This window comes from Lissotriton vulgaris, chromosome 5, assembly GCF_964263255.1.
Source record: "Lissotriton vulgaris chromosome 5, aLisVul1.2, whole genome shotgun sequence".
In the NCBI taxonomy this organism is placed as follows: domain Eukaryota; kingdom Metazoa; phylum Chordata; class Amphibia; order Caudata; family Salamandridae; genus Lissotriton; species Lissotriton vulgaris.
In genome coordinates this window covers 1,987,920,068-1,987,947,449 of record NC_141693.1, presented here as the reverse complement: position 1 = coordinate 1,987,947,449, position 27,382 = coordinate 1,987,920,068, and the positions used below count along the sequence as shown (strand labels likewise).

Below are 27,382 nucleotides of genomic sequence, written 5' to 3'. Positions count from 1 at the left end.
TGGTAATGAGCGTCTTCCCTGGCTTTTCCAACCTTGTAGTTGTTTGCAACTGAACTCACGCACTTAGTCTGTTTCGGCTTCACCTCTGTCTCCTGGATGCACAGGTCCTACTGTCAGCTAAGTCCTCACTTCCGGGTCATGGGACAATTCAGCCACAGAGAGCAGACGAAGACATCAGTAGGGAGCCATCTTGGAACGGTATACGTGAGACCCACAGTGCTCGCTCACGCCACAGACCAAGAGATCAGTAGGGAGCCATCTTGGAACGGTATACGTGAGACCCACGGTGCTCGTACACGCCACCTCTGCAAGGACTTCCTGCTTTGAAGACCTGCCCTCTTTCTGTTTCAATCACTTGTTGTGGGAGGACAGGTTGTTGACTTCGGGGGGGGGGGGGGGGGGGGGGGTTCGTTCGTCCGTTCTCTATGTCAATGCAGTGTCTGGTCAGCTGTTCTACTTCCGGGTTAGGTATGTCTTCCAATCCATGTGGTACCCACATTTAGGGAGATAATGTGTCAGAAGTGATCACTGATTATTCCTCCTCCGGCTCCCACAGTCCCCCTAAGAATGAACGAACTCCCCGAAGAGATCCGGAGCTTCCTTCTGCAGCACCCCACCCTGGGGATGGTGGAGGGAAATAAGGTAAGAGGGCTTGTGAAGGGGACAGTAATGGTAGTCATGAGTGACAGGCGGCTGCTGCCACAGGGACAGAGCTAACGTTGCACCGCAGCGCTAAAACAATTGATAGCAGGTGGCGACCTTACTTTTGTTCTCCCCAGCAGTTCACTTATTCAAGAAAACAGGTTTAACAGTGCGGTGCCCGTGCCTGCACCTCAAAGTACGTGCACCTCTCAAACCTGCTGCCAGTGCCAAGCTAAGTTATCTGGTCGGTTTAGACCATCACGAAACTTCTTCTGGAACCACAGAACCACATTCCTTCTCAGGGAGTACTGAAACAGTCTGGAATTGTTTACATTAAGTTGTATGCCCCACTAACTCATTGGCAACTAACAATCTTTAAATCCGAACTGAAAGCCTATCTTCCTCCTCCTGCCTACGTAAACTGATGGATTTAAATAACTATGCTTTATCTCCTGTCTCCAAGCTTACTTCTCTGCCTCAATGTTGTATATTAAATTCATGACCCTGTGTACATATTGTTACTTATTGATTATGTATTTTGTTATTCATCTTTTACTATTAAATGTTGCATGTCCTATGTGAAGGACCCTAACACCTTCTTGTCTGTTTTATATCAAACCAAATAATTAAATAATAGTATTGGGCCAGATATAACAACATTGCTTTTTGCGAATCAATAATAGCGAATTTTACCGAATTACTATTCTAGAATTGCAAAATGCAATGTATGTAGGTTTTGCAAAATAAATAGCGATTCCTACATATTCCTTAATAGGGAATCACAATTTGCGATTCGCTACTAAGGACTGCCTTCCCATTAGCCCATAGGAATGAATAGGACGGCATTCGTAATTTGCGATAACCAAATTGGTAATCGCAAATTGCGAATGAAATTCAAGGGGGCAAAAAGGCCATAGTGATGCTCCCCCAAAAATGTCATGTGTGCACATGTGGCGCACACACATGCCCATTGGAAAAATGCAATTTGGTGCATTTTTCCTAGGATTTGCAAATTACCTCCAACTTGAAGTTGGTAGTATTTACGGATTCCTTAACCACATCAGTGCTAAGGCAATTCCCCTTGAGTGCTGTTATTCCAGATTTCCCATTGTTCATGACAAGCTCAGCTCGTCATGAGCTCACGACCAGTGTACTGCATGACGAGCTGAGCTCGTCATGAGCAGCGAAGGGGTTAAAGCAAGGTTGCAATGTTGACATGCTTCCTGCATTGCATTTAGGGAATATCAAATTGCCATTCCCTAAATGCATTTGCAAAATAGGTCCTTGCATAAATAGCAATTCCCTATTTTGCGAATACCTACATCCCAAAAGGCTTTTTACTGTTCGCAAATGGGCCGATTCTCCTAATCGGCCCGCTTTCGACCAGTAAAAGGCTTGATACATCTGGTCCGTTGTCTTCACACTTGGCCTACACCTGCTCCCCCAGACGTCACCAGTCCAGAGACAATGCATACATACATACATACGGAGGTTGTGTTACACGTGAAATAAAATACTGGCAAATTACCTGGATGGGTCCGTGTTCGTTTTTCTGGGCGAAGGCAGAAGGAGGAAACGAAGTTCTTTGGATATATATCTATATATATATATATATATATATATATATATATATATATTCTTCCCCCGATAGAGATCAGACACAGGGACAAGACTTTCAAAGTTTTCATCTGTGTTTTATTGTATTGCTGTCGCACGTTTTGGCATTGCTGTCTTGCTCACACCATCTACTTTTAATAACTTGACCGCCCTGTTAGATTTCAAACCTTTATAGGTAAATGCTACCAATGAGGTCATAAAGTATCCTGGTAGTCTGATTTTCACGATCCCACGCACTACACATACTCAATAATCACTGAATAAAGTGCCTCTGCGTCTGCGTAAGTCGTAGCACGCCCCGTCCCAGAGAGGGGCGGGAAGACTCCAATGATGAAGCATGACACTGAATCAGGTTTCAGTGTGTGAGGGGTATTTTACACATTTTTTTTAAACATTGCCCTTCCCAAAATTGAGAGGAGCTCTGATCCTTTTGCACCATTTTTCACGTATGACTTAACACTTCAAATAAAAATACAAATAGCAGCACACGCATGGGTGCATATATATTCACATAATACATGGTAGAATCCCTATGTTGGATAACAGTATCAAGAGGAGGGCGATCCTACCTTTTTCCTCTTCACTCCCTCCTTTGATATTTTGGTTGGTGTATTTTATCATCACAGGTATGGGCTTCCTGGGGTAGGTGTATGAGGAAAATAAAAGGTATGCTAGGAGGGTATGTGGATAGGACATTGATGTGATGTTACTTATGAGCATGCACATTGGGTAGTAGTGTTAAGTACAGGAGCAGTTAAGGGAGAGTAATGGCAGATGCACTAGAGACCTGGAAATGGTCTTCTCAGTAGCTTGGGGACCCAACAGTTATGAGAAGTAAGCTTGGGGTTTAAAAGCTAGCATTTGAAACTACATGTTAGGTCCTAAGGATGTTAATTCGAGGTACATTGAGATGGGACAGTAATAAGAGTAGGAATGGAGGCAACTGAGTGGAAGGGTGTACTTGCCAACCCTACCTCTTTAGTTGGTTGGCTACTACTTTTTTATTATTAATACCTACTGCCTGATGAGTCGTGTTTACTGTTCTACATACTACTGCTGTTTCATGAAACCAGAGCGGGCCTCTGTAGTTACTCTACTCGCACAGTGAACAGAAGTTTAAAAAAACAATGGCCAGCGCATTCTGGAGTTAAATGAAATCCTGTTTAGCTAGCTAAAAACAATCCCAACTGCAGTATAACAGAGACTGCATGAGATAAACTGCAGTCTTACTTCCCAGTTAACTTCCCCCTGCACATGTGTCCAGCTAGTGAGAAGCCCTGAAAGTGGGGCTGGGTTGTTTGAATCCATAGATCATATGTGAGCCCAGTGGCTTGTGTGCATCCAGAGAGGAGAATGGGAAATAAGAGGTGAGTGGATGGGGAGACTACAGGAAGGCGGTGCAGAGAAGGGACTGGAGGTTCATAATGAGGGAGGAGGGTTACAGAAGAGGTAGATGAGGCAGAGTCTGGTGCAGAGAGGTCGAGAGCAGGTGGGGAATAGGCAGCGCATAATCAGAATGGAGGAGCATGTGATGGATATGGAGGTAGGAGCTAAAGATGGGTAAAGTAGGTTTTGTGGGTTTATGATGTGCTGTTGGACAATTGGTGCTTTGAGGGATTATGCATTAATACAGCTGCTTGAACTGGTCTTGGAAGAGCAGAATGATATTGCTGTAGTTCAGGATTCTCCAGAATTAATAGTGTTGACGGTAAAGGCCCCACAACTGAGATAGTTGGGAGGGGAAGTTTGGTTCTGCCAGTGGCTACACTTTCCAGCACTGGGCTTTTTATTCAACAACGTAAATCAATCCTGGAAACTGCATCCTTGATCCACTTTAAATGAAGGAACAGACCTGCAAACAATGTTTTGAAAAATCTCCTGGCGGGAATGTGTTGGCATTAGTGGAATGGGGCATCTGGTAATGCTGCTTGGGGGTTCCAGGTGGGACAGCCCTATCTTGAATGATGTGCAGTAATTTCCAGTGGCAACATTATGGGTCAAGACTCATAGGATATAACGTATTATGCTGATCTGTCATTTTGAAACTTTAAAAAATCACCCTCTTTTTGATCACACATTTTTCTGTACTGAAACGGTATGTAATTGTATCTAGGGGTTTTATACAGTAATATAAGTTTAGAATAGAGCAGTAATGTGAGTTAAACGTTAGGGGTGTAATGCGAGAGTGAACTATAATTTCATCAGCACGTTTTGCATTGGTTTGGGAAGCATTAATTACAGGTTTGTTTCGGGCGTGTACTGTGGGACAGCAATGGTGGCTTGCATGGGGATATTGGGAGAGAGGTAGGAAGGGGTGGGCATGTTAGGGGGTACAGGAACTTTTAATGAAACATACTCTTTGGATTATAGAGGACAATAATGGGAGAGTGATATGGATGGAGGGAGGCAGAAATGGAAGGGTTTCTAAAAATATGTTGAAGGGCAGTAATGAGAGATGCCCAAGAAGGCATTGAGAGAAGGGCGGTTATTGGGTGTACACCTGGGGAATTGTGGGGCACAGTAGTAAAAGACACACAAAGTAGCGCTGCGATGGTGAGCGTAATGGCAGGATAAAAGAATGAGAGGTGCACATACGGAATGTGACAGTAAGAACTCAGTAAGTACTGGTACACGTGTGTCTTGGAGCACAGAAGAAGTGAGAAGTACACATTGAGAGTCGGGTCAGAAATGGTAAGAATACATGAGGAGGAATGCAGCAGTGAGAAATGCGTGGAGACTGACGGAGACCAGGGCTTGGAGGTACTTGAGGCCTACAGGAATAGTAATGGGAGATGCACATGGGGCATTGTGTCTGGTACAGGTGTGAGACTTTCATAGTGTATTGTGACATTAAAGGGAAGTGAACCTGGGGGGATGGAGAAGTGCAGTCAGGGTAGGGTCATAAAGAGCTCTGGAAAGGTGGTAGGTAGTGGAGATGGGCACGGTCAGTAGAAGGAGCTATACACTAGTTTTTGTGTCAGAATATCACAGCTAGAAATGCCATGTGACCTAAAATTATGTCCCTTTTGAGTGTAGATTTTCTCTTATTAACTCCAAGGTGGGGAGATTTTTATATATTATATTTAGGGCGTCATTTTAATGTCAGACAATATTCTGGAACCACATTACACCATACATAAGGAAGGGGAGTAAAGATAGTTACACATGGTAAAGGGGGAGCTGTACTGTTATGGTCTTGTGGGACCATGACATTGGCTGCAGTAGTAGATGTATATGGTGGATTATAACAGCGAGGTGCACATCGGGTATGATGCGTGGCATTAACCAAGCATGCTCCCACTGATGGTGGGGAACAGAATTGTAAGTACATATTGAGGGCATTAGAGGTTGCCCCAAAGACAAGACAAGTCTTTTGGACCAACCTGAACCTTGAGATAGGGTAAGAAAAACACATTTACAGCGAGTACAAGGAGGTAAGATGAGAATAAAATACCCTCTTCGTTTTTTTTCTCTTTCAGGTGAGGTGCAGGCTGACTGGCCACGAACTGCCCTGCCGATTGCCCGAATTACAAATATACACCAGTGGAAAGAAGTATCTGCGATTAATCAAGACCACAAAAACTTTTGATTATTGCGAGTTTGAGCCTCACATTGTGCCAAGCACTAAAAATCCGTAAGTGTCCACTGTTGTTCCCCAGCTGCTACTTGTACAATACAACATGCAAATTGTTTACTTGATTTCCAATGCACACAGCGGGGCAGGCAGAAAGGTACATCTGTGCAGAGATGGACTCGTCTGTCGTACTGTGGAGATGCCCCAGCTCAGTACGTCAAACTTGATATATGATAAATCAGTGAGAATTGTCGGAGGTTAAAATGCTCCATGAACATAGAGTAATGTGGTCCACTTAATTCTTTAGGCCCCCAGTTATCTGCCATCAGTTGTAGAATAGGGGGGATTGTGGCTTGTATCCTGGCCAATATCTCTCGTACATTTCTTTCCCTCCATAAGCTGTTGTCTGGGACCTTGCATGTTCCTTTATAGTTGGAGTAGGATGCAACATTGGTCGAATGTGTTGAAAACAAAGATTGCCAGTTCATCCGTCACACCAAAATCTGCCTGACTCTGTAACTAAGGCGCCTTTCCTTCTTTTAATTCCAGCAGGTTTGACCTGCTGTAATGTAAAGGGAGTGCAGACTTTTAGCAGCCTGTAATTACCAGGTATAACAAAGTCTGCACAACTCGTCATCATTCGCCCCCTGCACAGTCGGACACTTGCACATGGGTTGAAATGATCAGGGTCAGTTGTAAGGCCAGAACCATAGAGTGGATGGTATCTTAGTCGCCTTGTAGGTGGCACATTTGCATCAAAGATGGGTATATCTATAGATTGCCCTTTGCTGAGGATCACTGCTGATGTTGCATGTTTAGTCTACTATGGGCCTGTATTGCATGAGACTAGTGGGATCTCATAGACTCACCTGCTGACCTATATAATTCTTGTTGGAGAAGCTGCATTAGATCTCCCCAGGGCCAGAATTATCTTTGCCGCATGACGCTAGAGCTGTAGAATAGTCTTTGGACGTTAGTCGATGCTCGACTTCCATGCCGTTGTTGAATCCCTTTTTATTTCCTGGCAGGCATCAGCTGTTCTGTAAGTTAACCCTGCGTCACATAAACAAAGTACCTGAGCATGTGCTGCGTCATGTACATGGAAGGCGGTACCAGCGAGCGTTGAAGAGATGTGAGTACATCCTGCAATTCGCCTGAGTGTTACTTTCCAGGTTGATGTTTCATGTAGCCTGTTTATATTATTTGCCCTAGTTCTAGAAAAGGGCTTTCAAGGATGAAGCTGAGGAATTTTGCACATCATATGTTGTAATATTGATAAATAGTGCAGCAGTTACCGTTTTCAACTTGACTCTATCAAGTATTGAAAGACAACTGTACAGCTGTGTTCTGCGCCTGCAGTATAACACCCTGAAACGCGTATCAGCACAGAACTAGAACATAGATATACAGTATCTGAGTTGGAACACCTGCTTGCATTGCTGGTGTTGGGGTGATAGGGTTATTTGGGAAGGACTCTGGGTATTTTTTGTTTACGATGTAGCACACACATCCAGATATCTTCATATGTAGGGAAGGGAGTGGGTGCGAGAGGAAGATTGGAAAAGGAAGTGAGCACTGAAAATCTTTTAATATTGTTGACACATTTTACATTCAGGTACATCCCCTGCAGCCATGGCTCTCAATGAGTTCCTGAGCAGCCTGAAAATTGGTATTTAACTTCCTGGGTGACAGGCTGCTACCACCCGCTGCATCTTCAACAATGTTTGAGTACATTGATTTGGATGCCCCAGTAGTTGGTGTGGATGCATTTTGATTTGGAAGCCACAACATCCCCAATAATGACATCTCTGTCTACATGCATGGTGGAAAGGGTGGTGAGGGGGGAGGGGGTCTGATGGCTGAATTGGTAGTTTGGGTGTATGAGCAATATATCTGTATCAGATGCACCTCCAGCTTGTCAAAGGCACATGCCGCCTGCCCATTAGGTTAGAATTAATGCTCCCTGTTTTGCGTTTTTACTGATTTTCACAGATAAATACAGACAGAAAACCATTTAGTTTCCTGCCTGTATTTATTTTAAAATGCAGATAAAAACGGAAAATGGGTTCTGTTTGAGGGAATCTAAATGCCATCAGTCATAACTGTCAGGCCAATAGCTGTGCAGATTGACAGGGAAGGGGGTTTAAAAAAAGGCATTTTAGTAAAGAGTCTTAAACCACAGTTTGTCTAAAATGTGCCTGTTTTCTTATGAGTGCATATTTTCTAATCTAAGTGTGTTTATATCATTGAAACCTATTAGGCGTTAAGGCACAAGTGTAAATTAACTGGTTAAACACGTGCCGAAATATACACATTTCAGCTTCATTTTTTCACAAAACCTAAGCTAAATATGGATAAATACAGATAAAATTAGCAAAAATAAATATGGATAAATAGAGATAGAAATGTCCCCCCAAAAAATACCATAAAATCAGGAGCCCTAGTTATAAACCTGCTATAAATTCCTTTTTGGACCGATTTTATGGAACACCTCTTTATTGGCTCCTTTCAACGGTAACCAGTGTTCTCCTTTCAAGAGCAGGATTATATGAATATGTTTGAGGGGCGACCAGTGAAAGGCAGAAAACACTGTAGATAATTCAGCAGCGGATTTCTTCACCTTCAGGCCCCCCTGTGGTAGAATTACAAACCAAGGCAAGAGTCAACCATATCAGAGCAGCAAGTGATCTTGTGACCGAGGTTTTGCTTCTTCATGTAGATGAGAAATGTCAGGCTGAAGGTGTGGAATATGTTCCGCTGTGTCTGCTCCAGAAGAAAAAGCGTCCACCGCGTGAGGAAGAGCCCTTCACTGGTGGCAGCCAGGGGGACATCTGTGAACCGGGCTCAGATGAGGAGGAAGAGGATTCTGATGACAGCTTAAGTGACCTCTATCCAGGTGAGCTCAAGACATGTTTTTCTCTTTGCAGAGCACTTCAGTAGTCTTCTAAGCAACAAGATCCTTAGAGGCATCCTACTTTGTTTGTGGTCATATTCTCAATTTTCTGCCCTTTTTGCTTTCTTGATAGTAAGTAGGAATAATGCGTAGTAGAAACCTGGGCTAGGCACGTATGGAAACCTTTTTTAAGTAAGCACTCATTTGATCTAAATTCGAACATTCTTGGTAAGCCAGTTGCCAATACAACACAGTTTAAATCTGGCTGATACATAACATTTATGACAAAATTTATCATAAATATCACTGCAAAAGGAGTGCTCTGTGCCCATAGTGTTCACACAGAGAAGTATATTTGAAACAGTTCAGGTTTGTATATATGTTCAAAAGACAAGACTACGGTGACAGTGCCTAGTCTGGATTCTACAATATGAATACACAGATGGTGCAAGAATTCTAGTCTGATTTTTTTTTTTTAAATTACATTTGTGGTTAGACTCTGCAAGTCACATTCCTGTTCTGTGGACGTAGCAATCGTGTGCATTTATCAGGATAGGGACGATACCCAATTGTCTTTTTTTCTGTTTTTCAAAGTGAGCATTTTTTTCAGCTTGCCAGTTAATTTACATCGAAGAGGCTGTTTCTTGATGGGAAGTTTACTTCATGTATTTTATTTTTATTGCTGTTGTTGATTTTGAAAACTTGATTTGTGGACAAAAGTAGCTTGCTGCCTCGCGACCGCCCTCTCTAAATGCAGACATTGCTCTCACATACATCTTGTATTTTTTAATCATGGGCTTTGACAGTAGGCACTTGAAGGACTGGGTTAATTTAAGACCCAGCGGTGCCAGGGATAACACCTGAAACCTTCGTGGGTTACCTGTTCCGGCGTACAAATAACAGACACGGGACACTTCCTTCGGCGTCAAAGATTTGAGGTTTATTTACTGCATGGAACACAGAAGTCACAGGAAGTACAACACGTGTAGGTTCGAGGAGACTGCTTCAAATTGTATCTGTGGATCGCTCCTTTTATACAGTTTTCGTACATAGGATAACATGGTACACAAAGGTTTACAACTTGGTTCCCATCGTAAAGACCATAAGGGGTCGCTTTCATGTATTCAGGGCCCGGAACATAAGTACAGTAACGTTTGGTAGTTCTCAACTGTAAAAGCACAACTTCCCACCATTAGTACATTCCAATCAGCAGTAAACGAACCAAGGAAGAGACAGAAACAGGTGCAGAGGAAGATGAGAACGAAGAGGGTGTAAAAGGGGAGGTACCGGGAAACACGAGCTGCAAGAATCAAAGGACGTGCCTAATGAGATGCACGACTAAGACAATAGTCCGGCACGGCAAGATGAGCCTCGAGCAGGGCCATCTGCCTTACAGTGTCATCCCCCTCATCATAAAGACACCTTCAAAGGAACACGTGTCTTCCGCAAGAGTTTGGGAATCCCAGGGTCGTGAAGCGGACAGCGTCCGTTCGCTGGCTACTTGAGGGCAAGAGACAAAATGGATGCCGTATCTAAAATGGAACCCGTGGGTTCAGATGAAGAAACCCACAAAACAAACGAACGGTTTAGGCTAGCACAGCGAAAACGCGTACACCCACTAAACTCGTCATTTGCGGTTCATAGATACCAGACTCGACCATATTCGTGCGAGTCGAAAACACCACTTACGATCGTCACGGAACCTCAGACGCTCCTTTTGCCCTCATGTAGGCAAGCACTAGTCGGAATCATAATCGATCTCGATATTCATCAGACCATCCAGATGCTGCTGCAACATAATTCTATCCATCAATGCTTCCTTGGTAACAGGCGGCCGTCTTATACACGTTGTAGCACAGAGGCCACATAAGGCAGGACCACACTGCACACAAAGACAGCACGTGAACAGGAATGCTACAGCAACCCCAATGATCATCAGAATCTTCCAACCCCAAGTCGACATTAGGCCCCAAAACCATCCTAGTAGCGTCCAATCCCCTACGTCCACGTGTATGGACTCAGAGATCTTATGCAACTTCGAGATGGCTTGATAGACAGTCAGAGCGTTGTCTGGAATGAAAATACAACAGCTCGAATGGATCACCTTACATACTCCACCTCGATCTGCTAAGACAACGTCTAAAACCATACGGTTTTGTAACGTCATAAGCCTATCCGCCTGGAGCTCTGCTGTAATGTTACCAAGGGCACTGGCAGTGATATTAGCAGTCGATTCCACCACTCGAGTCAACTGTCTCAGGTTCCTACTGTTAACCATAGGTCCCCAAAACGGAAAGAAACCCTTGAAAAAGTCTCCTGCCTCTTGACCGGCAGTGTCCTCTTTGCTAATCACGCCCCTCACAACTCTGGTCTTATGGTAATCTGCTGCAACTGTGAAGGTTGGAGGCAACAAATTTGCAATATAACAGGTGCCCACGAAGTCCAGGGGCAACCATGTATATGCACGGTCGTAACAGACAAAGTACGTACCCTTGGCAGTCAGGAGAACAGGGGAAGAGAGCATTGGTAAAACATATGTTTCAGAGCAAGCACTCTCCCCAAGGTGAGCTCTCGGGCTTCGGCCACGACCTTTTAGACAGAAATTACCAAGTTGGGGTACGATCCATATTGGAGATGAACTTCTAAGCTGTCTATCGCCCACGAGCGCACTATACTCCACCTCACTCAGATCCCTATAGGCTCGCACCTCTTCATCTGGGATAAGCGATGGATCATAGATATCCCTATCTAAATCAGCTATAGCTATTGCCAACGACTTATGGTACGGACCGGGACCAAAGTGGGGAGAACGTGGCTCTCGATTGGGGTAAGAATCTAGTGCACTTCGAAACATTGATTGGAATGCTCGAGCTGAACCCTGGGAACTATAAGGCAGAACCAAGTACGGAATTCCCTTATCGGTGGTATGTGGCATTAACCCACACACCCAACAATTAGTAGTGTTTACAACCACTGATGCTGATGAAGGAGCTGAACGAAGGAATTGTTCATGAACTCCGCACGTCTAGCCTGCTCGTGTTGGGGTAGGATGTGGAAGGAATGAGGAGAAACAGTGGATGTAGGTTTAGGTTCAGAAGAAGGGGTAGGTGAGGCAGAAGGCAAGAACGACTGTATCATGTAATACACCCCACCCACCAATAACGAGGAAACAGTTAAGAATAGAAGGAACACCTGAAACATGAAGCATTTTGTACGAGCAATTTGCTGCAGCTTGAATCTTTGGGCCTGAGCTTTTTCCAAATCCAACAGCTTTGAGAAAGCCATCCTCTAAAACCGTCCGCAACGTTTTTGACGCACTTCGTTCTGTGTAGCAATAGTCAATCCCTAGGAGTTCCCAGGAACCGACGGTCTTCGACCTAGTGTCAAGACCTACTAACCAGGAGGAAGTACCCGCGCGACCTTACGGTCCACCCGGATGTAAGGTATATTTAATTTACAAATGTGCACAAAATCTCCTAGCTGTGGAAGCAAAAACACATATATAGAAAAAGGCTCATAATTACAAAAATCACAATTATGCAAGTGTGTTCAGACTGAATGGTAGCAATGGGGTAACGTGGATGTCAAAGGAGAAAGCAGAACTTTATTAGTCTTTGATATTGGATCGCAGAAAATATCGGCTTCTCCCAGGACGTGTCTGTTCGTCAAACAGCTGATCCGATGATGAAACAGAGTTCTGCTGATCAGTCAATTGTTCAGAGTTTGAATTTTTCGATGACAAATGTTCAACAATGTCGTTCTGCTGCACTGAGGTCTCTCCGACAGGCTGAGCGTCGCTAAAAGGAACGAAAGTCTGCACAGCTTCTGTTTCGGACGAGGCAATGCCCTTCCTCACCCACGAGTCTGCTGGTAAAGGTATAGGTACCTTTTTAGTATGGGTGGCGTGCACCCAATTTTTGCGTCCTTCCAAACGAACAGCAGTCCTCGTGGCAAGGAGTACTTGGTAGGGTCCAGTAAAACGAGGCTCAAGGTTGCGCTTTCTGGCGAAGTTCCTCGTGACCACCCAGTCTCCGGGCTGGAGCTGGTGGCCTGGACCCTCCGTCTGCGTCGGCAGTGCTTCAAGGACCTGTTGGTGAATTAACCTCAGTTTAGCAGTCAGATCATGAAGATAATCGATCAACATTGGATATTCAAGATCAGAGAACACACTCGGTCTAGGGACCCCCCAAACATTTGCAGGGCGGCCGAACACAATCTCGTAGGGGCTAAGCCCTACTCGGGAGTGTACAGTCGCCCTAGGTGACAGAAGAGCTAAAGGCAAAGTGTCAGGCCACGAGAGACCAGTCGTAGCCTGAATCTTTGCTAACTTTAATTTAAGGGTGCCATTATAACCTTCAACCAAACCTGCTGACTGGGGATGATTGGCGCTGTGGAATTTCTGTGTAATTCCAAGGCCCTTACACACACTCTTCATCACACTCCCCACAAACTCACTTCCGTTATCAGACCATACAATCCGTGGCATTCCATACCGAGGAAAGTATTCCTTCAGTAGGATTTTCGCAGTGGACAAAGCAGTGTTATCTTTGAGAGGGTAGGCTTCGATCCATCGGGAGAATGCGCAAACCACAACTAAAACGTACTTCAGGTTATTGCATCGCTCCATATGGATGAAGTCTAGCTGAATCGCCTCAAAGGGACATGAAGGGGGAGCAAAATGGCCAGGAGGTGTAGGGGTTCCCTTACCAGGATTGTACATCATACATATCATACAATTCTTAACCAATCTCTCAGCACACTTAGTAATACCGTCATTCTTCCATACAGGGGACAACAACTTGCAGATACCTTTCACACTAATATGTGCCAAACCGTGTGCCATCGTCACAACAGCTAGCACATATGCATCCGGCAACATCCATCTCTTATTCTCCGACAAATCAATCCAACAGCCATTCGCATCCAGCTTTCCCGTACTCTCTTTCCACTTGGTCTTTTCAGTCTCGGTGGCCTCGTTCTGAATCGCTTTCACACTCTCGATAGTGTCCTCACACATACCAGTCTCTGTAGGCCACCTAACCGAATTCGTCACATACATTCTAGTACTAAGATTCCGGGCAGTCTCCTTAGCAATCTCATCCGCAAACGCATTACCACGACCAACATCATCCGTCACCTTACGGTGTGCACTACATTTAATAATCGCCACCTGCTTGGGCAATGTAAGTGCGTCCAAAAGATCATTCACAAGCTGTCCATGCTGAATCTTCGTTCCATGCGATGTCATAAACCCTCTCTCTCTCTCTCTCCGCAAACGTCCAAAGCTATGGGCCACGCCAAATGTGTATTGGCTGTCAGTAAACACATTCACCCGTTTCCCTTTCGACAACACGCATGCTCTAGTCAAAGCAATCAGTTCTGCCGCCTGAGCAGAATTCTGATTCAATCTCGCACTTTCCACAACAGTACTCAGTGTCACCACAGCATACGCAGTCGTTACATCGCCATTCGGCAACTTAAAACACGACCCATCCACATACAAGGTCCCATCGGGATCTTCCAATGGAGTATTTTTCAGGTCTACACGACCTTTTGTTTCCTCCTCGGTTCGTAAGTAGCAGTCATGAGGTGCTACTTCGTCTGATTCCATACTAATTGGCAACAGAGTCGCCGGGTTCAGGACATTATAACGTTTTATTTGAATGTGACTTGCCAAGAGCGTCAACTCATAACCAGACAACCTTGCACTCGTCAGGTGCTGAGTTTTCGTACGATTCAAGAGAGTGTCAACTGCATGCAGAACCATCACCGTAAGCATATTATCCATGACCAATCCTGCAGATTGTCGGATGGACACCGCAGCTGCAGCTGTTGCTCTCAAACAACTCGGCAATGCTCTAGCTACCGGGTCCAAGGTCGAGGAAAAATATGCACATGGACGCTGCTTACCCCCGAACTGTTGCGTCAAAACACTCAACGCACAACCTTCCCTCTCGTGAACGTATAGTGTAAACGGCTTACTGTAGTCAGGGGTACCTAACACAGGAGCCGAACGCAACGCATCACGCAGTTCAGAAAAACTTTTCTGACATTCTTCTGTCCATGGTAAAGGAGTTGGAACATCCTTACACGTAAGAGCCACCAATGGTTTCGCTAGCAATGAGAAATTTGGAATCTATTGCCTGCAGTATGACGTGATACCTAGAAAGGCACGCACATCTCTCTGAGTTGTTGGCACAGTCATTCGAGCGATCGCTGCAATTCTCTCTGGGGTCAACCTTCTTCCCTCCTTTGACAATAAGTGACCTAGATAGGTTACTTCTTGACAACAATATTGCAGTTTAGAAGGTGACACCTTATGATGTAAGTCACAGAGATGCTGCAACAACGACACCGTAGCAGTTTTGCAAATGTCCTGAGTATCAGCAGCCACCAACAAGTCATCGACATATTGGATCAAGGCCGCACCAACCGGCAACACAAACGCGTCAAGTTGGCCCTTCAAGGCTTGACTGTATATCGATGGACTCTCACAGTAGCCCTGAGGAGCGCGTTTAAACCTAAAGCTGCGACCTCCAAGAGAGAAACCGAAAAGGTCCCTGCTCTCCTCGGCAATCGGAATGCTGAAGAAAGCATTCTTCAGATCGATCACCGAGAACCAGGATGCAGAGGCTGGAATCAGAGTTAGTAGAGCTGTGATGTCAGGCACCACAGGGAACTGAGGAATCACAATTTTATTCACTTCCCGTAAATCGATAACAAAACGATAAACAGGTGGTTTTGATGGATCAGTGCGCTTCACAATGGGCAGTACAGGGCTATTGCACACGTTTCCCCGAGTCTCCTCAATAACATCTTTCTCGATCAAATCATAAATGATCGCTAACAGCGCTCGCTCACCATCAAGGGAGATACGGTACTGGGGAATACGTGGCAATCGCACATTAGATTTCAAATGAACAACATAAGGGGAGATGTCAAGCAGGCCCACGTCATTGGGGCCTGTTGCCCACAAAGATGCAGGAAGAGAACTCAATTCCGGTGGAAGCTTATCGAGAGACAAGTACATAGGTGAGATGACTCTCTCACCCAAAGTAAGCTTCACTCCCGCAGGAGAACAATACAAAGTCGCATATAGTCATTTCAGCAAATCCAAGCCCAAAAGATTTTCACCACAACCAGTAGTCAAAATCAAAGGAGCTTTCAGCTCACGTGGCCCAATTGTAAGGGGCAACGGACGAGAAACCGGATTGCTAACAGGGGCGCCAGAGAATCCAACGGAAACATTTGTTAAGCCAGACAAAGGTGCGCCAGGGAGTTTCGAATGCATGATGGAACTTTTCGCTGCACCAGTGTCCAACAGAAAAGGCTCAACGACGCCCGAGGTGGCAACTGCGACGTAAGGCCCTCTCTGATCAACCGGAACTGATACCACTCCCTCTCCTTGTCTATGGCTGTTCTAGTAATTACCGTCGTCAGCATCCTGATCGACGTAATAATCGTCCACATTGTACTGCGCAGATCTTCCTTGTGACGAACCACGCTGATCAAAACAATTATTAGAATCAGAAGAATTGTTAGAACGATCATTTTGGACACCACGACCTCTACCACGGGAAGCCTGCTGAGGACCGCTACGACCTCCTCTAGATGAATTTCCACTATTTCGATCACGCAAAACTGGACAATCGAATTTTAAATGACCCTCTCCCCTACAATAGGCACATTGATTGTACCCTAACGAAGATCTCTGCGAAGAGAAGTCATTTCGCGATTGCGACCTATTTGACTGAGACTGCGATCGATTCTGCTGTTGCGAATCGTTCTGATTCGAACGTGGAGGATACGCTTGTTGCAACAACACTTTAGTTTTGAGCTCTTTTGTTTTCTTATCGGCACAATCACTTTCCTCTTTCTCTCTATTCTCATAATATTGGGCCGTGGCCAATATTTGAGCAGAAGTGGAAACAGCCCACGCACTTACTGAATTTCGTAATTTGTTGCTTAGGTCCGGCAACAAATTTGAGACAAGCTTGTCCACAAACAATCGCTGACCTCCCTCAGTGCCCATATCTTGACCACTATGATCAATGAATGCCTCCTCAAATCTCGTAAAGAAATCCGAGACACTCTCATCCTTCTTTTGTTTGCAAGCGGACAATTTGTCCCAATTTACCTTCATAGCTGGCATAAGTGTTTTCATAAGAGTAATAATTCTCTGGGGCAAAGCCGTAATTAACTGTTCAGGCTTAGCTCCACCAACTTGCCGTGTATCCGCCGCTATAAGAGCAGCCCAATCACCACCTAATTCTGCTACATGATTTTCCTGACGAATTTTCGCCCAAACCGGTTGTGGAACTACGTTACCGAACAACATATCAATGTCAGCAAGATTCATTATCGTAGCATCCACTAGCTGCGATAATTCTTTATAATACCCTGCAGGATTTTTGCGAGGGTCAGGCAAAGATTGCTTTACCTGCAAAACTTCCGATCGTTTCCATGGGAGGTGTATTCACACTCTCTGGAAATGCGGCAGGATAATAGGAACGGCATTAGCATCACCTGGCATCCACACTGGTGGAACTTCGCGCATAGGATACTGACCAGGCGCTGCAAGCGGTCCCTCAATGTCTTCTAAAAACAATGCCCGAGGCATTATAGAAGGACGAAAAGACAACTGCTCGACGGCACGTCGAACATTAGTACCCACCAATATTCCGCTCGCAAACTGGAGCTGAAGATTAGTGAGAGCAGTCATTACATCGTCAGATGCATCAGCCGATATCAGGTCACGTAAATGCTTGCACATTTCTTCAAACACGAACCTTTGTGTCGGTTCGTTGAATTGACAAAACGTATCAAGCACCACACGTGGAGGATTTCTAAGGGGGTATTTCATCCAACCCATCGCCATGTTATACAGCGAATCACGTTCTTCACTACCGGGAAGCTGACTCAGTCTTTGAGGACCATCCGAACCAGCGGACTCAAGAATAGGTCCAAGAGAATTAAAGAAATTAGCAGCAACAGAAAGGGTACGACGTCGAACAGATGGAGAAGAAGAGTAACTCAACGGAGTAATAAGAGAAGTGTCAGAAACAGAAGAAACAGCAGGAGTAACCAGAACAGTAGGAGCAGCGGGAACAGGAGTATGGGGAAGTACGAGCAGAGGAGCAGTAGGGACAGAAGCAGGTAGGGGAGCAGGAACAGGTTGAAGTACGGGAACAGGTTGTGGAGCAGGAGCAGGTGGAGGAACAGGAGCAGGGGGAACCACAGGAACTACAGTACCCTGTGCGTACGGAGGTGGTGACTTCAAGAGATAGAACAACAGGGGGTCCTCTACCACTTCCTCCTTTTTATCTGTACCCGTCGGTAAAGCGGGGTAGCACTTATCTATAGTCATACGCTGCAATCTATCAAACTTCCTTCTCCTTTCCCTCCTTATCTCGCTGAAACTGCTCTGCGTTTCTTACCGTTGTAACAATACCTTCTCTCTTATTACGTTTTAGCTGTTTGATTTCTCTCTGCTTGGCCTCTTTACGCCACAACCGAAAGGAATCAAACATGGCCGGCCTTGCTTTTCTTTGGAACAATTTCGCTTCAAGATTATCTAAAATCGGGGTCTCAAAACTACCATGAGGTGGCCAACTAAGGACACCGTCTTTTTTAGTATAACGAACCCAACACTCATTGAATGTGATTGGACCCAAACCATGGCGGCTATAGAACTCATAAGTTGGAGTTCCAACCGGAGGTATCGGACACGAGTCCTCCAGTCGGGAATCCGTACCACAACCTTTAAAGCAACCGAACAAAGTACTACAGCCAGGCATCGTGCACACTAACCGAGTTTCACTAACGTCAAGGGTTACAGGATTACACTATCCCAGTAATGAGCAAAACCCTCGGTTTTTGGCGACTGCAGACGTCAAATATCACAACAAAGAACAACGTACTAAGAACCACAAATGCAATGGAACCATGCAACAACTAAGCACACACAACAAAGGACTCTGGGAGCGACCCACAAATACTTAACTCAAAGATCTATGGCGTCACCAGGAAGGCCCGTCTATCGTCTCGCTGTACCAAGGTCTACGCCAGGCGCCAAAACAGGTCTACAGTCAGGGCAGCAGTCCGTCGCAGCCGTCAGGAGGCGGGAATCTTCGCGGGAAAAGTCGTCGGGCCACTTGTTTCGACAACAGGATCGATGAAGCGGGGTGCACCTTCCCTCGGAGATTTCACACGAAGTTCCTCACGATCGTTGGGCTTTGGACCGGTACCACCGATGCAGCCACACGTTGGGCGCCAACTGAAGGACTGGGTTAATTTAAGACCCAGCGGTGCCAGGGATAACACCTGAAACCTTCGTGGGTTACCTGTTCCGGCGTACAAATAACAGAGACACGGGACACTTCCTTCGGCGTCAAAGATTCAAGGTTTATTTACTGCAGGGAGCACAGAAGTCACAGGAAGTACAACACGTGTAGGTTCGAGGAGACTGCTTCAAATTGTATCTGTGGATCGCTCCTTTTATACAGTTTTCGTACATAGGATAACATGGTACACAAAGGTTTACAACTTGGTTCCCATCGTAAAGACCATAAGGGGTCGCTTTCATGTATTCAGGGCCCGGAACATAAGTACAGTAACGTTTGGTAGTTCTCAACTGTAAAAGCACAACTTCCCACCATTAGTACATTCCAATCAGCAGTAAACGAACCAAGGAAGAGACAGAAACAGGTGCAGAGGAAGATGAGAACGAAGAGGGTGTAAAAGGGGAGGTACCGGGAAACACGAGCTGCAAGAATCAAAGGACGTGCCTAATGAGATGCACGACTAAGACAATAGTCCGGCACGGCAAGATGAGCCTCGAGCAGGGCCATCTGCCTTACAGTGTCATCCCCCTCATCATAAAGACACCTTCAAAGGAACACGTGTCTTCCGCAAGAGTTTGGGAATCCCAGGGTCGTGAAGCGGACAGCGTCCGTTCGCTGGCTACTTGAGGGCAAGAGACAAAATGGATGCCGTATCTAAAATGGAACCCGTGGGTTCAGATGAAGAAACCCATGAAACAAACGAACGGTTTAGGCTAGCACAGCGAAAACGCGTACACCCACTAAACTCGTCATTTGCGGTTCATAGATACCAGACTCGACCATATTCGTGCGAGTCGAAAACACCACTTATGATCGTCACGGAACCTCACACTGCCGAGGACTGACCACTGAATTACTCACAGTGGCTCCTCTGGCTGGGTAATGTTTGTGGGCAACGTCTGTAATACCTAGGGAGTGTACTTATCTAGTACACTGCCTCTTGCTCCATTTAACGTCAGTGTCACATCTGGTAATATCTTTTTCCATTATAGTACTAATATGGCTCTAAATCAGTTCATGCAGCGTGAATAGTTCTTCATTTTGCTCAGGTGTTTTTTCCCTGGAGACTTGTGGTTTCCTCCCTTTTGGACATATAATGTAATATTATTCCACTTGTTTTATTACAGTAACTGTATTACCACAGTTAGTCTACCTAGTATACAATTTTTTTTGCAATTTAAGTGCTTTAAAAAACATTTTCGTCCTAATGATGACCAAATTACCAAAAAGGTTGGAACATCAGCATTTCAACAGACTAGCGTCAGGCTTTGACAAATCTACTCGCCCACTCACTAGGTAGCGTCAGATTTTGTCAGGGCGGGCGAGCTGACAAACAGGTGTATTTTTTTACTCTCAAAATGAAGGAGCATTAAAGATGCCTTTAACTCTTGTTTTTATCTTGTCACATTTATTCTGTGTTCAAAGACAGAGGTCAAAAGTCAGTTTACATCTACAATTACTTTTCTTTCTCTGACTGCAAAGTTAGAAGATTTTGTACTTGAATCTGTCAGACAAACATGCTGTCCAAAAAGTATGAAATGAAAGGCTGTAGGATGTCATGTTTTATTGTAGCAGACATTTAAATAGCTAAAAGGTGAACTGTACAAACATTTTAAAACACATTTCAGTCGTTATGAAATACCTTATTTTGTTATTCTGTATGATGGAACAAAATATTTTAATAAGATGAAAACAGAACGGAACACTTCAGGCCTCGAGGAATCTACTCGCTTTGGTGAGTCGGATGTCATCGGGGTGAGCTACTTTAAGGGCATACTGGCCAGTTCCGGCCAGTTGACCAGTAGCAGGTGTTATGTTCAATCACTAGGTAAATGAGCAATAAAGATCCCTTCAATTTGTGTTTCATCGTGTCACATTCAAAAGGCAGGTTGTCTTCTTACATTCACTTTTCTTTCTCTGACTGCGAAATTAGAGGATTTTGTAAAGGGAATTGACTGACAATCGTGATGTGCAAAATGTATGAAAAGAGGATGTAAGGCTTTTTTTCTAACAGCATTTAAGTAGCTAATATGTGAACTGCACTTACTTTTTAACATAGATTTCAGTGTTATCAAAGCACATTTTTGTAATTCTTTGAGATGAAAATTGATTTTATAGGATGAAACCAAATCAGAACAATTTACGTGGTTATGTGCAAATGATAAATATTTTTGCTGAAACCCAATTTCGTTTATGTACTATTTATTTGTATCACTAAAACTGCATGTTACTTGGAAAGTTTGTGGCCAGTTAAATGGGAAATGTGCTGTCTGTAAATAACAATGCACTACCATATCATGCTTTGGTAATCTTTTTATTAAAAGTGAGTTTTTAAACATGAACTGTGAAACATTCCTGCCCCTGCCCTAGTGGCAATGCTATTTGTGAACTAAGAGGCAAGTCAGGGGTCACGTGTACCCTACATGAAAGCTTGCTTCTTGTTTTTAATACAGTAAACGTTTAGTCTATTAAATCAAAACAAATTGGGGTTTTTATGTACAGCAGGAATGCTGAACTTGCATATCCGAAAGTGCTCACATATGTCATAATGAAGAAAAAGTTGGCTCTGCAAAATAAAAGATTTACTTCATATGACATAATGAGACCAGTTTATGGGTCAAGTACATTAGTTAGGTCGATTAGATTTTTCAAGTTACTAGACCTGCATGTGTGGTAAAATTTTTATGATTTTTCTAGGTCTAAGTTTTAACTTGCACCATCTAAGAACTGCTTTGTATCTATATTGTAGATCCCAGACGACACATTTTGAGCTTAGACATTTGTTCTAGACTTAAAGACTTGCACACTGTCCTTACCCTTCAATGTGTGAATGCTTTGGTACTGAGCTCTTCCTTTCCTGTAATATTAATCCAAAACTCTTTAATAAATATTTTATATTGGCTCGCTTTGTTTGTTTTATTCATTGTATTGGCAATTGAATTACCAGGAAGGTTTGAATTTAAATAAAACAAGCGCAATTTCATTCAGTCACACTAATACTCATTTTAGTAATCCCACAATAATTTAGTTTCTGCAATACTTTTTGCATTCTTGCTTACGTCACATCCCACTGATGTGTTCTTGGGCAACTTGAGGTAAAGCAGTTGATTATCTTTTGCATAATATTTGCACGCTGAAAGTGATTGCATACAGACTTTCTTCCACCTCTTGTTTATGTTTTCAGCTGAGCTCTTCGGCGAGAGGGGAAACGTTGCTTCGGAAAAAGTCAAAGACCTCCCAAAGCACACAGAGAGACGGAAAACTATGGATGTGGAGGAAGAAGACGGTGACACAAGCAGTGGACAGGATGCAGGGATGGATGTGGAGAGGCCTCCCGCCCCAAAGAGGCATCAGGTGAGCAGCTGCAGCAGTGAATAGAAATGGCAGAGTTGCACTGTGTTTATATTCTAGTCAAGTCAAGTAATTTATATAGCGCGCTACATACCCAGAGGGTCTCAAGGCGCTTGAAGAGGGGTGGGGGATTACAAGTCGAAAATCCAAGTTTTAAGTTGCTTTCTGAATGCAAAGTGGTTCTGAGTGAGACGAAGGTGAATGGGAAGTGAGTTCCAGGTTTTAGCCGCCAGGTAGGAGAAGGATCTTCCTCCCATGGTGATTTTGTTGATGCGGGGTACAGCAGCAAGGGCTTGGTTGGAAGAGCGTAGCTGGCGGGAGGGGGTGTAGAAGGAAAGTCGTGTGTTGAGGCATTCGGGTGCATTCGGGTCCAAGTTCGTAAAGTGCTTTGTGTGCGTGGGTTAGGAGGCGGAATGTTATCCTCTTATTGACGGGGAGCCAGTGGAGGTTTTTCAGATGACCAGAGATGTGGTCTTTACGCGGGATGTCTAGTATGAGTCTGGCTGATGCGTTCTGGATGCGTTGGAGTTTTTTCAGAAGTTTTGCGGTGGTGCCGGCGTATAGGGTGTTTCCGTAGTCCAGGCGGCTTGTAACCAGAGCGTGGGTGACCGTTTTTCTAGTTTCGGTGGGGATCCAACTAAATGTTTTTTGGAGCATGCGAAGAATGTTGAAGCAGGATGATGAGACGGCGTTGACTTGTCTGGTCATCGAGAGTGAGGAGTCCAGGATGACGCCCAGATTCCGTGCGTGGTCCGTCGGGATGGGTGCTTTTCCTAGGGCCGTTGGCCACCAAGAGTCGTCCCAGGCGGAAGGGGATGCACCTAAGATAAGGACTTCCGTTTTGTCCGAGTTCAGTTTCAGACGGCTGTGCTTCATCCACTCGGCTACTTCTTTCATTCCTTCATGTAGGTTGGTTTTGGCGGTGTTAGGGTCTTTGGTGAGTGAGAGGATCAGTTGAGTGTCATCAGCGTAGGAGATGATGTTGAGGTTGTGTTGGCGTGCGATGGTCGCGAGGACGCTCATGTATACGTTGAAGAGGGTGGGGCAGAGTGAAGATCCTTGTGGCACGCCGCAAATGACTTCGGTGGCCTCTGACTTGAACGGTGGGAGGTGGACTCTCTGAGTTCTGCCGGCGAGGAACGAGGTGATCCATTCCAGTGCTTTTCCTTGGATTCCGATGTTGCTGAGGCGTTGTGACATGGTTTTGGACTTTACTTTGTTAATCGTGGGATAAAGAAGTGAAAGTAGATATGCAGCCTGAGTCCACAGTGTGGAGGTCTAACATATAGTTTTGCAGTGTTGACTACTTTTCCTGCTCAACAAAACATGTTTTCGGTGCAGACCCGTATCTATTTCTTCTCCCGTATAGTAGCCCATTCAATCAACTTGCTTTCTGACAGCCTTTCTCTTTAAGTGAATTGTTATAGCTCACGTAAAGTTCTTAAAAATTCGGATGCAGATACAATCAATGTGTTTTATAGATTCCACTGGCATAGTTAGTTCTTGTTTGAAGCTACCTGTCAAACTAACTGTTTAACCCGCAGCGGGCAAGTGGATTTCAGTGAGTCTGAGACAAGCGCAAGCTTGGGAATCGTATATGTGGCAAAATGTAAAGTACACTTAAGAGATAATAAAAGCAGTTATTTGGAGAATTGAGTGCTCTCTCTCATGGATATCTATCTCCCATTCCCTTCAATTTTGTTAACACTAAATATACATCACAACTGTTAAATTTAGGAGTACCCCTTACCAGTCCAAAAGGCAGTTTCTCATGAGGATTTTGTGGCATTGCTATATGGAGCAACTTTGTTAAGTGGAGATTCAGTTTCTCCTACATATTTAGCGTTTCACAAAGTCTTTAGACAATACATGGGTAATTGTTTAGTGCCACATAAATTTTGAAATTCATGAAAATGACTGCTGTGAGAATCCTTTTTGTTTGTACGTGCTCAGCATTAATTCATTACACTTGAATAAACCTGGAGAATATCAAGGGGCTGTAGGCAAACTGCTTAGATATTTAATTGAGAAGGTCCTTGAATCCGTTCTGTACTTTCCTGTATATAGATATCTGGCACTCTTCTCCAATTTCTCTTTCCTTGAGCTCATCTTAGATCCATCACCTAGCAGGCTGTAAGAGTGGCAGGGGTTTTGGACCAGCCCCACCACCTTTTCCCAAGCCTTACATGTCACCTGGGGCCCTTAATTCCTCACCATCACAGCGATGACAGTATAAACTGTGCAGGCAGTGTTCTCAAGGAAAGAGCACTCCAGGAAGTGGGGTTGCCTTCTGGGCAGGAGTGCCCCCCCATCCTGCTCTCCTAATTGTCCACCCTAGCAGTATTTATACAGAACGCTCATTTGGTTGTACTTCTAACCATCTGGTCGGATGGCATTAACGCCTGACCTGTGGTTGTGCCAGTGGGATTCCCACCAAACCTTCAAAGCTGTGAACCACGCCTAACGAGTCTATGCCTTCCAGAGGGTTTGTTGTCTCCTAACCGGTGGATTCTGTAGTTGCTGGAGGAAGGTAGGTTGCTGAACTTCTTTGTGGTGGGGTCTTTGCAGAGCACCATAGTACTATGAGATGGTGTAAGTCCATAGTGTAAAATAAGCAGAGGAGGCCTTGGATATCCAGCAGGCTGCAAGACAGACTCCAGATTGTAGTGAGTGTGGTATAGAATGTAGAGGAGAATTGATACAGGGGATGTTGGGGTGAGTAGCGATGTGATTGAGAAGGGATTGTTTTGTTTACATTTGGGTGAAATCAGAAAAGGAGGAAGAGACATTTTCTCAGTGTCTTTTGGAGGCTTTAGGTCTATTATTTAGATTTTGGTCATGTGACCTTACCACCACAAATCAGCATTGTTACATTGAGTTCCATGTTGTTCCTTGAACATTCATCTGAACAGTTGTTTGAATCCACAAATTAGTCAGTTGAATGCACGAGGACAAACCTGCTTTGCTATCTTGCAACAAAGTTCATGCTCAACCTTCCAGGTCCTTGAGTGGGGGCCTTTCTATAAATATCAGGTGACGGAGCAGCAGCCATTTTGAGTCCTTTAAAACTGATGCTGTTGTGAGCAGGCCCAATATTTTATGTGAGTGCAATGCAATAGCCCTTTGCTTTTTTCATTACCTTTGCTAACGCTTGACTGTGCAGTCTGCACACCACATGATGAAATGTGTCCTCTCTTTGCAGAAGCAGACGGGGTCATTAAAGAAGAAGTTCAAGAGTCACCACAGGAAGCCTAAATCTTTCAGGCAAACTGTAAATGGGAAATAAAAGCTGTACCGGTTCCTTTATAGAGATGTTTAGCTAAATACTTTAATAAAACAACGTTTTTGTGGTTACAAAACTCCTCTGCAGTATCATAGTCTGGAAACAGAAGTATTAAGATGCAAATTTGAAACAAAAAAATACCTGTATATATAGCGGAACAGTGTGGGGGCAGTCGTAGGGTCTGTGTGAGGAACATAAGTAAATCATGATGTCTGTTTCCCATGGGCCTCTGTGTAATGGGTCAGGAAATGGTTGATCTTTGAATTTTCATGTACTAGGAATGCCCAAGTAAGGGCAAAAAAAGCTGTACGCTGATCAGACTTAAAAGGACATCGGGTCAACAAGCATACACAGCCATCACCAATCAGAGCATTGCATACCTGTTCTAAAGTACTGTGTTTTTGAAGTCTGCCTTAAAACTAAATGACGTGACTTGGCACTTTGGCAAGTGGTGCGAGCTATTCACTAGTGGCTGTTATTCTGCCAGGCCGGAGAGCCCCAGTCTTTTTTAACCTGCTACTGGTGGAGTGCCTGGTAGGCGTAAGAGTGCACCAGATCATTCTAGAACATCACAGATTTACTATCACAAGTTCTGAAACCTAGTGTGTTCTTGTATGAGCCCATTCTGTCACACAGCGGCCTGTTTTCAGAGCTCCTGTCTTTATTATTCATTGATACAAGCAATCTATTCTGTATATGTGATGTAAAGGAGGGCAGCAGATGTGCTTATAGGGAGAAAAGTGAACTATGGATAAGAGGTACCCTACTCACTCTATTGTGTAATTTATTATCATATCTCCTTTACCCCTTCTTCTGTACTTGTGGTAGGTTTTAAGAAGAATTTCTCATTACCTTTGGAGGAGGCCATATAATGACCATACTTGGATTAACAAAAAGTTTAGTAATGACTAACCAATCTGATTATTCTGTCAAGAGCACGACTCAATGCATCATTGTTGCACTGAGCATGCAAAGATGCCTATGTTTCAGTTTGCAAAACTTGTATAGAGTGCATGTCATTAGAAAACCATTGAAACCCATTTTGCTTTCGCCACATGTGCTTGAATTGCCTAAAGGATACAACAACTCTTGACTGAACAGCATTGTTAGGTTTCACATCAAGGGAAGAGAGGTTTTCCTTTTAGAAGCCCACTGAAGTCTCAACGAGTATGTTTGAGGAACAGTTCTCCCATGTATGCAACGGGAGAGCCTTCTGAACATCAAGATTGTGAAGAATTTTTTGTATGAAGGGGAGAAATGTCAGTAGGCGCATCTAGACGGTCCACCAGTTGACCACCTAGTACGTTTTGAAAGTTCTAATCTGTTATATATGTGTTCTAGGTTTTCTAATTCACACACACCTAGCTGTTTAGCAACAGTGCTCTATACATAGAGCAAGCCCCAGTGTGGGCATACATGGGTAGGAGGGTGGAGTGTGAAGAGGTGGAGCTAATGGATGGGGTGAAAAGTCATTCTGTCTGAAATAGTAATCCTTGAAGGGGTGGGTTTTCAATTTCTTCCTAATATGTAGGAGTGTGGTGCTGTTCTGATGTCTATGGGGATGTTGTCTAAGATCCTGGGGTTAGAGGTTGATAATGCTGGTTTTCTCCTTCATGCAGTATTTAGTCTAGCCATTGTCCTCCAGATAATGTTAATTTGTTACCTAGGTAGATGCAGAT

General features: G+C 44.3%; 2 protein-coding genes across 2 annotated transcripts in view; one reads left to right on the top strand and one right to left on the bottom strand.

Moving 5' to 3' along the window:
- SURF1 (SURF1 cytochrome c oxidase assembly factor) overlaps positions 1-201 on the bottom strand; it is a 79,646-nt gene extending 79,445 nt beyond the window's left edge. Inside the window, exon 1 of the mRNA XM_086924728.1 lies at positions 64-201. The gene's annotated coding sequence lies outside the window, so the exon portion shown is untranslated. The remainder of the gene's footprint in view (positions 1-63) is intronic.
- Positions 202-336: 135 nt separating this feature from the next.
- Positions 337-25,779, top strand: SURF2 (surfeit 2). The gene is made up of 6 exons (XM_086924730.1): positions 337-642; positions 5,739-5,893; positions 6,862-6,965; positions 8,553-8,729; positions 22,254-22,423; positions 25,623-25,779. Exons 1-6 carry the CDS (start codon positions 568-570, stop codon positions 25,704-25,706), a joined length of 765 nt encoding a protein of 254 aa, XP_086780856.1. The 5' UTR covers positions 337-567; the 3' UTR covers positions 25,707-25,779.
- Positions 25,780-27,382: the final 1,603 nt, after the last annotated feature.